Below are 13,373 nucleotides of genomic sequence, written 5' to 3' on the forward strand. Positions count from 1 at the left end.
CTGGTCAGGACACGGAGGAACGCTCCAAGGAAGCCCACACACCAGCCTAAAGGTGTATATGAAGTAGCTGAGATCGATTTAAAGTCTTGGGCTCCAACTAAACCAGATAAAGCACGCATGAGGTTCATGAGTGTGTGTGTGTGTGTGTGTGTGTGTGTGTGTGTGTGTGGATTTGTTGGCAAGGCAAGGCTCAACATAAATCTGTTGGGTTTTCGAAAGGCTGACATAGAAACACGGCGACGGATAGTCTGAGAGATCATGGATCACTTCAACGTTCTAGAGCAGTGGAGAATGTAGGTGGAACACGCTGCACTGAAGAAGGCTAGGGATGCTTGGAGAAACTGGAAGCACGTGTTGTACAAGAAGTACTTGAGTGAAGGCAAGGACCCAATCCCCGCATACCCCCAAATTACAAAGGCAGACTAGGCGGAATTCAAAAGGGTCGGGGAAACTAAAGAGTTTGCTGAGAAGAGTTTCAAGCAATCGGAACTTCAAAAGAAGAACACACACACACCCATTGTATGGGTGTGGCAGGATACTACGGCATGAAACCGATATGGGACCAGGAGGACAAAGAAGCAGTAGCGGCGGGTGGGAAACCGGCCTTTAGTGAAATCAGGGGCGAACGCGCTAGAGACTACTTGCGGGCACGTGCAAGGAGGCGTGATGACGGAACTTATACTTTAAAAACTCACATGACGAAGAACTGTATCAAGTGATGGTAGAGGCTTCCAAGATCCCTGGAAGGTTCTACAGGAACTCAGGTCCATGTGACATTTTGTCCGTTACTCTGGAAACAAGAGAGCCCCCTGGCCATGCAAGGGGTGTAGGTGTTAATGTCCCACGCAAGAGAGCTTTCACACTCAGCAAAGAAGAGAGGCTCAGCATGAAAAAAGTTGCGAGTGAAATGAAGAAGAATGAATTGTATGAAAGGTTGAGGAAGGAAATGTATCCGGCTGTTTGAAAGGATCTTGAGTAGTCAATGATGATTGGGAAGACTTTGACACTAACAGATAGCCAGCAGATGGGAGGGGAGGCGGGCATGGAGGATGCTGCTCATTGCGCGACAACACAACACAAGAGTAGTTGTGCATCAGCTGACCCGAGCGACACTGAGACTGCAGCTACTCGTGATGATGTTATATCTGATCTATCTGGAATGAAAGACAGACTGAAGGGCGTGCTTACACATTATGAAGGTACATTAAAATGTGCAACAACCTGGGTTTTCCCACCCTTCTTGGAAGAGGGCCTCTTGTTGGACAATGTGCCATTGAAGCCGGGCTGTGTGAAGTGCTACGTGACTGAAGTAAAGCCTAGATTCAATGAAGACCTCAAGAATGCCCTAGGAGACTTTGATGAGCAAAGGACCATGGGAGAAACACTGTTACATCACATCCAGTGGCCACAAAAGGAAATAGAGTTCACCGATGAGATCCCTGAATCCCCGCCAAGAGCAACCAATGTCGCCCCTCAACCGGTGACGCTCTCCTTGCCACAACAGCTCTCGTGTGCTCCCCCCAAAGAACCTAATACTCATAATCTGATGGCTGATGCATCAACATATGATTAGTCGGCCCGACTTTGTGGCGTATAAGCCATGTCATCCTCCGCCCCAAAGCAGCCAATGGCAAGGCCTGCAACTGTTGAAGACGCACCACCGGTTCAGATGCCAGCCGCTGAAGCAGCGGGGGGAGACCCAGCTGCAGCACATGCTCAGCAGACCAACCTAGTGGAATGGACTGCTAAGCAGTCTGATGCTTCAGAACCGCCTGCTAAGCAGTCTGTAGGTCCAGAACTGACTGCTCATCAGTCTGTTAGTCCGCAGTCGTGTGATCAGCATACAAATGCTTCAGCACTTCCTGCTCAGCAAACCAACGCGTTGGCACGGCCTCCTCGACACACCGACAAGTTGGCACCACCTGCGCAGAAACCGGATATAGCTTCAACGCATGGTCAGCAGTCCGATGCCTCTGCTCCTACAGCCTAGCAGTCGTCACAGTAGCACCGCCAGCTCAGCGGTCCGGCAAAGATAAACTATCTGCTGAGCAGTCCATCGAAACTTCACCATCTGCTCGGCAGTCTACCTTCCAGCCAACCAGACGTTCTGCCAGAAATGCTTCAAGTATCAAGAAGGAAGTGGCCAAAAAGGCTACACCCGCGAAGAAGCGCGGTGGGACAGTGAAGAGGAAAGAGAACGATTGCCTCTTGCTTAAAGCACTCATCGCCCGGAACCAAATTAACATCAGGTTGTTCGAATCAGGGAGTAATATTATTTCTGACGCCATGGATGATGAAGAAGTAGAATTGGTGCTTGCTAAAAGTAAAGCAGACGTACTTGAAGCACGCAATTACGTCCATGGCCAACCATTTCTTGTTGGTGAATACTTTGATGAGTGTAGCTCCAGTTGCCGCAAGTTACATGAATATTGCATGGATCAAATGTCACCAGGTCATCATGGTTTGCTAGTCCACTTCAACAGAGATCATTTCCAACACGATGTGGTTCATTGGATGTGAGTTCCGAGGACTTACATATCTTCTTCAACTTCAACGATCTCGATGTCACTCTTGTTAGATGCCTGATTTTGAAAGTACTTAACAAACTCTGATGAACTTCTCCATACAAGGCTGTAAATGATAAACAACTAACTGCATTTTATTCCCCTAAGGGAATTGAACGCGCAGAGAAGAAAAAGTGGGAGTGTGTATTTAATAGATCCTGCATTAGCAAATGGCACAACATTACATGGTAAGGACGAACGGGACTGGGCCGTTAACACGGTCGTCCCTATCTTCGGAAACACGTCCCATGCAGAATCATTTCTCTGGCCATATCATGAAAGGTGAGTCAAATAAACAACCACGCATACACTGATTGTCTTTAAGATTTCGACATAATTCGTAAGTTCATGGCTTTCTTAATATGTAGCGGTCACTGGATATTGGTATTCATTGTTCCAAACAAGAACACAGTTTACTACATCGATTCTCTGAGTGAGTCAACAAACGCTCAGGATCTGACGCATCTTCAGCAATTCATGGATAGGTATTGAATTCTATGATGTTGAAATTAATTTCCATTCATATCTGGTTCAATAATTGATGTTGTCAAAATTCATCTTCATTTGCAGTGTGCTCACATTGTGGAAAACTAAACCAGGAAACCTGTTCAAGAGGGAACTGCCTCTGCAGCACGAGATCGTTTCTGAGATAACATACCGAAATCCGTTATTTTCAAAAAAAAAAATCCAATAGTGTGCAAATAACTTTTCTTATGCTAGTCAAATGTTCAAGCTTCTAAATAAACCTTTTTCTATTTTGTCCAAAGAAAAAAAATTATTCTAACACTGGTTAGGTTGTTCCTAACAGGACAAATACATGACTAATTCTGTACAAAAAATTTCAGTGTCCTTAGCAAGAAGCAGGGACCAACCTTTGTGGAACTATGTTTGCAGACACATGATCTTCATCTGCAAATCTGCTGATAGTTGTGATGATCCTTGCGAATTAGTACCAGTAAATCTATCTTAATTAATATCTTCTACTCCACTCATATGGCACATTCTGATCTTAAAAATACTGCAACTCATTTTAGAACCGAGGACCCCTGAACCGCTCCCGGCTGGTGAATTGCTGATGGTTCGGAGATTTATCAGCGACTTCTTCCTGAATCACTACATCAATCCCACTGGTGATAATGAAAATTTCAGCATGCCTTCTCCTGAAACATTGAGTAAGATTTAGCCGCTAAACATATACGCATGGATCCATTGTTTTCCATCTGATGAGGTCTTCGTATTTTGTACACTATGATTAATCGTGTAATGCATATATGTGTGCACAAATCATTGGAATTTAGCTACCATATGTTCAATTGCAACTGTTGCGAAATCTGATGAATGTTCTTCCTGTGGACACTATTTGTTCAATTGAATATTGTGGCGAATTTGCTTTTTGCGTGCCGATTCAAAATGGGATATGTTTGTTTATTTGTTCAATTGAATATTGTGGCCCATTTGCTTTATGTGTGCCGATTCAAAATGAGATATTTTTGTTTATTTGTTCAATTGAATATTGTGGCGAATTTGCTTTTTGCATGCCGATTCAAAATGGGATATTTTTGTTTTAACCTGGCAATTGCTCCGCACACGAATCAACTAAATGAGTGTGTGCGATCCACATCGAAAATCATTCGTCAATCATAGCGGAACCGTCGGCGATACACAACACATCACAAATGATTTGCAGCGCTACTACATGTGCGTAGGCTCTCTGGAACCGTTTGTGATATCAAGTTATCGCACACGAGAACTCGGAGTAAACCGTGACCAATGTAAAATACAACTCCAGTCGTAATTTTTTCAGGAAACATGTGGGATTCCAAACGAAAAGCAGACGTCACTATAGCCGCAACCGTCAGTGATACACAACAAATCGCAAACGATCTGCAACACTTGTATGTGTGCGAAGGGGCTCCTGAACCGTTTGTGATAGGACATTAGCACAGACGGTAAATGTTGGGAGAACGTGTGCGATGGAGTCTTGCATGGCAGACGGGTTCCACAGAAAACTCGTGTGTGATAAGGCACATATCACACACAGTTCATATGTTGGCTCATGTGCCTTACATACTGTTTCCCAAACGGTTAATTATGACACACCATTTGGTTTCACTGCGTCATTAGAAACATTTAATCACCGATCCTATACATGTGAAAGAATTTAGTGTGTGCTGCATCACACGAGATTACGTTTTGCAAGGCCTCTGGATCATTGCTCCATATCCCCGACGGTTTCTGGGTCGTGTGGGAAGGACCCCCTATCACCCACACTCACTTGGCGACGATTCCAAATGCCATCGCGGAAAGGGGTTAAAAACCGTGTGTATAGCACCGACGCGTACCAGTGTTGAGATTGTTTTAGCCTTGGAGACACCCTTCTCTTTACAAAAACAATTTCTTGAAGTGACGATGATGAAGGTACTTGTGGTTGGGGTTGATCTTGATCTAGAACTTGAGCTTGATCTTGAGTCTCAATAATTGGTTCTTCGCCATTTGAAAGAGCTTTCCCTTGATCTTGCTCGGGAACATGAGGGACTTGATCTTGTCCTTGGATAGGTTTATGATCTCCAGTAGCATCTTGTACAAGTGGTGACGGTGATGACTTCCCTTGTGGAGACTCCACAAGAGCGGTACTTACTCCTTCTTCTATTTGAACTTGGGGTGTTTCTTGTGGAAGAATGTGGCCTATCCCCATGAGAGGTTCTATGAATAGATGCCGGTTTTGATCTAGATCACATGTGGATGTGAGGGTTTGATGTTCTTGCTATGCTTCCTGCTACTTGTGAGCTGCATTGGGATTTCCTCAAAGAGGAGAGGATGATGCATTACAGTAGAGATAAGTATTCCCCTCAGTTAAGAACCAAGGTTATCAATCCAGTTGGAGAACCACATATAACCTCGTTAACAACACCTGCACACACAAATGCAAATACTTGCACCCAACAAATGAGCGGATTGTCAATCCCCTCGGCAGTTATTTGCAAGAATCAAATCTCGTAGTGGAAGATAGATAAAGGAAATAGAATTGCAGCAAGGTATTTTTGGATTTTATTTATGGTAAAAGTAGACCCGGGGGCCATGGTTTTCACTAGAGCCTTCTCTCTTGAGCATATAACATACGGTGGGTGAACAAATTACTGTTGGACAATTGATAGAAAAGCGCATAATTATGACGATATCCAAGGCAATGATCATATATATAAGCATCACGTCCGAGACAAGTAGACTGACTCCTGCCTTCATCTACTACTATTACTCCACCCATCAACCGCTATCCAACATGCATCTAGGGTATTAAGTTCATGACAAACAGAGTAACGCCTTAAGCAAGATGGCATGATGTAGACAAAGTAAACCCAATCAATATGAATGAACCCCATCTTTTTATCCTTAATGACAATAATACAAATACGTGTCATGTCTCTTTCTGTCATTGGGATTGAGCATCGCAAGATTGAACCCATCACAAAGCACCTCTCCCATTGCAAGATAAGTCAATCTACTTGGCCTAACCAAACAGATAGATCGGGGAGAAATACAAAGCTATAGTAATCATGCATAAAAGAATTCAGAGAAGACTCAATTAATATTCATAGGTAATCTGATCATAAACCCACAATTCATCAGATCCCAACAAACACACCGCAAAAAAAGATTACATCGAATAGAACTCCAAGAAGATCGAGTAGAACATTTTATTGAAGATCAAAGAGAGAGAAGAAGTCATCTACCTACTAGCAATGAACCCATCGGTCTATGGTAAACTCCTCACACATCATCAGAAGGGTAGCAACATTGATGTAGAAGTCCTCCGTGATCGATTCCCCCTCCGGTAGAGTACCGGAGAAGGCCTTCAGATGCGATCTCGGAAGAACAGAAACTTCCGGCGGCGGAAAAAATGTTTCGGGTGGCTCTCTGATGTATTATATATATTTTAACATGTAATATATAATGGGACAAAAAGATAAGAGTAGTTTTAACATGTAATATATACAACGCAAAGTCTCTTCTACGGGAACCGATATGTACCGGTGGAGCATCCACCACTCGTTTGCTTTTAGATGCGTGTGTACGTGATTCTTTTCACATGTATTCCCTCAAGCTTACCTTTGTATCTCTCTCATTATGTCAAGTCGGCTTGTCTTGTCTATGCCCCACAACACCACTTTTTATCAGGAGAGACAGAGAGTAGCATGCGGCATGTGATTTATCCCCACCTGTTCATTCTATTTGGCTTCAAAAATTTATATGACATATAACTTTTTAACCGAAACTCCATTTTTCAAATTTTATACATATTTGAAATTCTAGCAACAAGACCTTTAAAACAAGACCAATATTGGATATATTTTTTGAAATGAGATTTACGTATTTCACTCGTTTGAAAAGTGAGACATCCGCCGTTTCACAAGTGAATTAAGTGAAATCTGTTGTTGATACACATGACACGTATTTCGATGTGAAATACGTGAATCTTATTATTTAGAATTTTTAAACTTGTTATCTCAAACACACAAAATTTCCATTGTTTCAAAACTGTTTTATAATGAGTGAAATTTGTTTAATGAAATGAGTGCTTTTTTCAAATTGAAATTGGTTTTTGAAATAATTTTTCTCTCAAAACGGGTGAAATCGGTCTCATAATGATCTAAACCAGTTTTTGGAATGAGTGAAATTATATTCTTAAATGAATGAAGTGAGTGAAGTTAGTTTTTGAGTGAAATTATATTTTTCTATGTGTGAAATTATAATCTTAATTGAGTGAAATCATATTTTCTAATATGTGAAATTATAATCTTAATGATTGTTCCAAAGCATGAAATCGAATATTTCAAATATATGAAACAATATTTTTTTAACTTATGAAACATATATCAAAATTATTTGGATTTTAGGAAAGCAATTTTTGGAACATACTGAAATTCAATTTTTTGGGTAATTGCAACGTAACTTTTCATTGAACTTAGTAAAATATATTTTTTGAAACGAGTGAAATCATTTGAAATAAGCGAAATTGGTTGTTTCAAATGAGTGAAATATGGTTAAAATTTGAGTGAATATGTTTATTCAAATGAGTGAAATCTGTTTTCCAAAATGAGTGGATTTATTTTTTCATGAAACTTATTTCAATGCGTTTGTCAAGTTTGCTTATTCCGGTGTTTGAAAACATGTGAAACTGTTTATTTACTAAATGTGAAACTTATATGAAAGTTATTTCACTCAACATATTGAAATTATAGTAAAATCAGTTTTTCATACCGAGTGAAATTGGATTTTGAATGCAATTGAAAGATAACTAATCATTGAAATGAGTCTAAACTATTTTTTAAATGAGTAAAATAATTTGAAATTAGTGAAATATATTTTCAAAAATGCATGAAATATGTTAATTGAAATGAGTGAGTTCGTATTTTTTAAATGATTTATTGCTATTTTGAATCGACTGAAATGATTTTTGGAGATGAGTGAAACTTGTTTTTCAATTTGAATGGAATGTGTTTTTTGAAATCAACGAAATTGAAAGTAGTTCAAATGTATCCATAATTGACCTTATTCAAAAGGTCTTCTCGCTATGAATTCAAATATATATATAAAAATTCAAAATTGGAGATTTCATTCAAAAGATATGTATCATCCAAAATTTCACAATGAAATTGAATAGAAGTCTTTTGATGGGGAGAGAGAGAATATTTTAACATGCATGCGACCGGTCTTCTATGAACATTCTTTCTCTCTCCTGACAAAAGCTGACAGTAGCATGCAAATGACCCACATGTATTTCTATGTATTTCAATTCTGTCTCTTATACGTCAAAAAAAGCTTGAATCTCCAAAACAACGTCAACGGCGGATGTCTCACCGGTAGCTACCGGTTCCGGTAAAAAACTTATTCGATATATACAAGGCCACTATGGCATATATACATTCTTCATTCCCGGGGTACAAAAAGGTAAGAGCAGTTTTAACATGGTCCATCACAGGAAACAGAGCAGAAGAAGTAGAGCTAACGCAAGGTTCAGAAAATCCATCAGAGGGGCAAGAAGAACAACAACAGTTTTAGCTTACATGAACAAGTGGAGCAAATTGCTCAGAGGTACACGTGTGGCCATCGTATAAGGACGAACTAATAATATCAGCCAGTGAGTATCCTCGTATACACTTTGAAAACAATTTCAACATCGGACTTAGTAGACACTTGCAGGCGAGAAGAAGTTGTTGTGTCCTCCAAGCGGTCCAGCGTGAAGATTGTCCCTCTTCTCCTTCTCGAGCGCCTCTTCGGCCTTCCATGCTGCTTCAAATGGATCGAAGGGCTGTTTGAACAAGTGGTCGTGTCCCTGAAGCGATGGAGCGTCAAGGTCCGACGCGGCATTGTACCTCTTCTCCTTTTCAGCATCATGGAAGGCAGGGTTGTGCATGGCCCGACCCTCTGATCCCGACATTGGGTAAGGGCAATCGGACTGCAGCATGTTCTCCAGCATGCCTTGGTCCATGGTATCCAGGTACAGAGGTTCCTGTTGGCCCAACTCCACGCCAGTGTTGGCTCCAGTGACCGGCTCGACTTCAATTGGGTCGTCTTCCATCATTCTCATTAGTTCTTCAATGTCAAAACCATCTGCGTCCACATCCGGCAAATCGGAAATAGGCTCCAACGGCTCAAAGACAACCTCTTCTGATGTGCTCCTTGCAATGCTTGAGCCAGCCTCAGGAACAATCATCTGTTGTTGGCTGTAATGCTTGACAGACTCCAGCACAAGTGATTGGGAGGAAATCTCAGTAGCTTGAGCTTGTTGCTGCTTATTATCTGAGGAAGAAGCAACGCCGGAGTGGTTGGATGTTGTAGTGGACTCGCATGATGCTGAAGGACCTTCGATTGACGCTGGTATATCCAGAGCATCTTGAACAGGGAAGATGGTACGAGCCAGCGGGCCATACATTGCACTCGCTGCCTCATCATACGTCAAGAACGACGGTGGGGCAGGTGCGGGGACAGGGACTGCTCCTCGCATCCTCTTGTTGGGGCGCGGCGGATGAGGATCGGCGGCGGGAGCTATTGCTGGCCTCTTCTGTGCGTGCATGCTCGCAGTCACGGCCTCTGGTTGCGGTTCTGCTTGATGCTTGTACGCGGCTGATTCCTGGCGGGCCGCGTCAGGAGGATGCTGAGCCAAGTGGATCTTGCAGAACACCTTCACCCCGTCGGCGACGACGGCCTCTGGCAGCAAGCATTTGTACTCCTCCATGACCCAACCGGTGGACTTGCCCTTCTTCCTGAACGACAGGTTCTTCCTCTCGCCGACCTCGACTCCGGCGTGTTTGACGGCCGTGGTAGCGTTGACGGTCCAGGTGCCGCCGCCGGCGGTGCGCACGCTCTGGGTTTTGCTTCCGTTCTTGCTCTTGCGCGTGGTGAAGAAGAAGCGGTCGCCGCTGCTGGCGGCCTGCGGCACGGGCGCAATCCGGGCGGCCAGATCCTTGGGCTCGCAGCTGTAGATGTCGACGTGGTGGATGAATTTATCGGCGCCGTGCAGCGTCTGGCCGGCGATGAGGCGTGGCAGGTAGTAAGTCACGGCGTCCACATCTGTAGGGTTCAAGCGGTAGTGCTGGTACACGTCCAGCCCTTCCATCCTGCCCGGCGGCTGCCCAAACTGGTGCTTCGCTAGCTAGCTAGGAAGGGGTAGATGGGGAGCGAGGGCCGGCGATTGGGATCTGGGAGAAGAGGTGGCCGGCGATATTTATATACGATGGGCTTGCAGGCGACGGAGGACGCGTCAAATTTCCAAATAGAATCACGGACGGATTCCTTTTTTCTGAATCCGATTCGGTCCCCAATTCCCCGTCAATTTTCTGAAACCTGGCGCTTCCGTTTTGGCGCCAACGCAGAAAATACAGGTTTTGGCGGCACACAGAAACCTCTGCTAATCTACACAGGAAACACGCAAAAATCTCACCACCACATTAGATCGCCCAGATCAATCAGGAACAAGATCCTTGGCAGAGGCGCATCAGACAAATTCAACCTCAGGTGGAAGAAGGAAATTTTGCAATCTGGAGGACAAGGTGCGTCAAACGGACATCAGGCAGAAGCAACAAGCAAGTATCAAGCGACCTAGGGGCATTTTGTTTCCTATATGGCTTCTCCAAACATTGGTCCTGGGAGCCATGAGGCTTGTGATGAATATCAAGGACAAAATGTATACTTACTCTTCATGATCTCGTCGATTGCTTCGTATAGGATACTATGATAGAGCTACATGAAGTGACTAGACATGTCAAAATAGAGCTCTTTATATGAGCCACTGGCCTGCTCTTTTCCATTCTGCTGGCCTCAGCCTGCAATTTAAAGTAGATAGGTATTTCATTCAGAAATTGTACAAAAAGAATCCTTCATACTGGAACAAATCATAGCTCATCCTGGAGGTGCTTACTAGTGTTTCTGAGCTGCTCAGAGAGTCATAGCTGCAAGGATCATCTTGCAATTGCAAGTCATGGCTGAAGAAAATAAAGCCACTTTTGTGGAGCCCTGTGTTGCTAGGCCTGTAACAGTAATGAACATTGAGTACTGTTCAGTATTTACATATTCATTACACAATACGACTTACAGAATTCCTGGTGACTATGATAAATATCAGAATACTCTTATATGTTCCTGAAGAATGCCATGTTTGACCTTAGGCCGATATCTTCTGGCCTCATCATGTCTGCAAAAATCACCGCCATCAGCTAATTAAAATTCAGTTGATTCAACCAATGCACGACATCAATTTTGTGCAAGCCATTCCCATTTCCGGCGGGGTGCGCTATGGTACCGAGCATGGCGTGGACCAGGGCCGTGAATACGGCGCAACACACCTGGAACTGGAAGATCCGCTGGATGGCGGCCGGCCTTGCGACACGGCCTCCACCCTGCCGCCGCCGTAGCGGTCCTCAAGGACGGCACGGCCACCACCCGCCTCCTCTTGGCCGGCGGCACGGCATCCCCCGCCCTCACTGACCCCGCCGAGATCCACCATCCTCGCCCCCATCGCAGGCAACTCCAGGACCCGGCATTGTCGGCATCCGGGATGGGGGCGGCACCACCGCGGCAGGCCGGCAGTGCGACGGGGCGGCTCGTCCCTCACGTCGACCTCCTGCTCGAGGGCGCGGCCCGGGTCTGGTCCGATTCAATCCCGAGATCGTGCTACGGCAGCCTGGTTTGGCGGCGGGGAGAAGTGGCTGGCGAGGGGAAAGGAGAAGGGGCGGCGACGGGGCGACATGGCCGTAGCTAGGGGTGGAATATGGTAGGGGATAATCCGAAATATCTTATATTCGCATTGGGAACTAAAATGAAAATCAAAATTATCCGTATCCAGATTTATTTAAAAAATAAATATGGCATGAGATTTAACACAAATATAAATATGAAAGTGGACATATCCGAATCCGAATAAGATTATGGGAGGAAACAAATAAACTGACCCGCTGCATTCTGTAATGGCAAACCTGTCGTTGTAATAGTAAAACTCTTCCTCGAAGCTAGCCGACGCCTCCCAAGAACCATAGCTTTCTATCTCCCACTAGCGCCGACGCCGGTCCATCCCGTCTTCGGTGGCCCTATGGTCATGGAGGCGGAGTGGATCTCGGCGCTTGCCGGTGGGAGGGCTCCGTTTTTAGATCTTTTTTCGAGCCTTGTTAGGATTTGTGTCCTGATCAGGAAGGCAAGACGGTGACGGCTCCCTGAAGATGTAATAAAGGTCTCCCCTCCTAGCCCCCGTTCTGGTGATGTGTCTTGCATCATCGGTAGGCGTGTGGAGTTGTGTCCCCGGCGGATCTGTCTCTGGTGGATTTGCTCGGATCTGTTCGTCGTTCGTCTTTATTCGTGTGTTTTCAGGGTGGATCATTTTGATCTACACTCTTCATATGTGGCGGCTGCTGTTCTGATGCGTTGGTTCTACGGGACCTTAGCACGACGACTTCCCGAGTGTCTACTACAACAAGGTTTGCCTGGCTCCGACGAGGAAGGGGCGATGACAGCGGCGCGCCTTCGGCTCGCTTTAGTGCTTGTAGTCATCGCTAGGTGTTCTACATATCTAGATGTAATTTTTATTATTTCTAGTGCTCGTTGTACTACCATGATTGAAGATGAATAGATTGGAAGTTTTTTCTGAAAAAAAAAGAATAAGATTATGGGAGGTGATTTTCAAAATTCTAGCCCCAATACGCCAAATATCCAACATAAAAGCCAGATAATTTGTCAAATTTCACTCTTTGTATAATTAAACTTAGAAATTGTTATGCATTATAGTATTATTTATTCATAAGTGTATTATCATTGACTTATTGCATGTCCGAAGTTGATTATTTGATGTCACATAGCTATCGATTAATTTTCTTAAGCAATATGCCGCTATTATTCATATCTGTTCTGAATTGAGTAAACATCCGATATGTATCCGTAGTCGAGTAACATCCGATCCGCATACGTATCCGTAGCATCTGTATTCGCATTCGTATTCATTTTGAAAATATGAACATGGAAATGATAAGAGCACTATCCAATCCGCATCCGATCCATTTGCACCCCTAGCCATAGCTTGTAAACAAGATGCCACTACTCCACTCCCCATGGTCGGCTGTCAAATAAGGGAAAGCGAAAGCGAAAGCGTATGAACAGAGACTGAAATACAAGAGACCGTGATTTGTTTTTGCATGAACAGACTTCAAACTTTTCCTTAGATGAAAAAGTATGTATTGTTTTCCGCTCGGGAGCTGTCAGGACCCAGGCGACTCGAACCCTAAGCCGCAAGAAGGGGCCAATCTACCGGCGGCTTCCCTCTGC

The 13,373-nt window shown here is 44.1% G+C and overlaps 1 protein-coding gene across 2 annotated transcripts; it reads right to left on the reverse strand.

The window, feature by feature from the left end:
- Nucleotides 1–8,568: 8,568 nt before the first annotated feature.
- Nucleotides 8,569–11,830, reverse strand: LOC123161040 (uncharacterized). Of its 2 annotated transcripts, none has more exons than XM_044578898.1 (4): nucleotides 11,408–11,830; nucleotides 11,226–11,256; nucleotides 10,984–11,092; nucleotides 8,569–10,888 (listed from the first exon to the last, which is right to left on the reverse strand). In XM_044578898.1, the coding sequence occupies exon 4, from the start codon at nucleotides 10,180–10,182 to the stop codon at nucleotides 8,749–8,751; it is 1,434 nt and encodes a 477-aa protein (XP_044434833.1). In that variant the 5' UTR covers nucleotides 10,183–10,888; nucleotides 10,984–11,092; nucleotides 11,226–11,256; nucleotides 11,408–11,830; the 3' UTR covers nucleotides 8,569–8,748. The 2 variants fall into 2 exon arrangements, with proteins under 2 accessions (XP_044434833.1, XP_044434832.1); XM_044578897.1 differs by having other exon boundaries at nucleotides 11,158–11,256.
- Nucleotides 11,831–13,373: the final 1,543 nt, after the last annotated feature.

The sequence above is a fragment of the Triticum aestivum genome, chromosome 7B, assembly GCF_018294505.1.
Source record: "Triticum aestivum cultivar Chinese Spring chromosome 7B, IWGSC CS RefSeq v2.1, whole genome shotgun sequence".
In the NCBI taxonomy this organism is placed as follows: Eukaryota; Viridiplantae; Streptophyta; class Magnoliopsida; order Poales; family Poaceae; genus Triticum; species Triticum aestivum.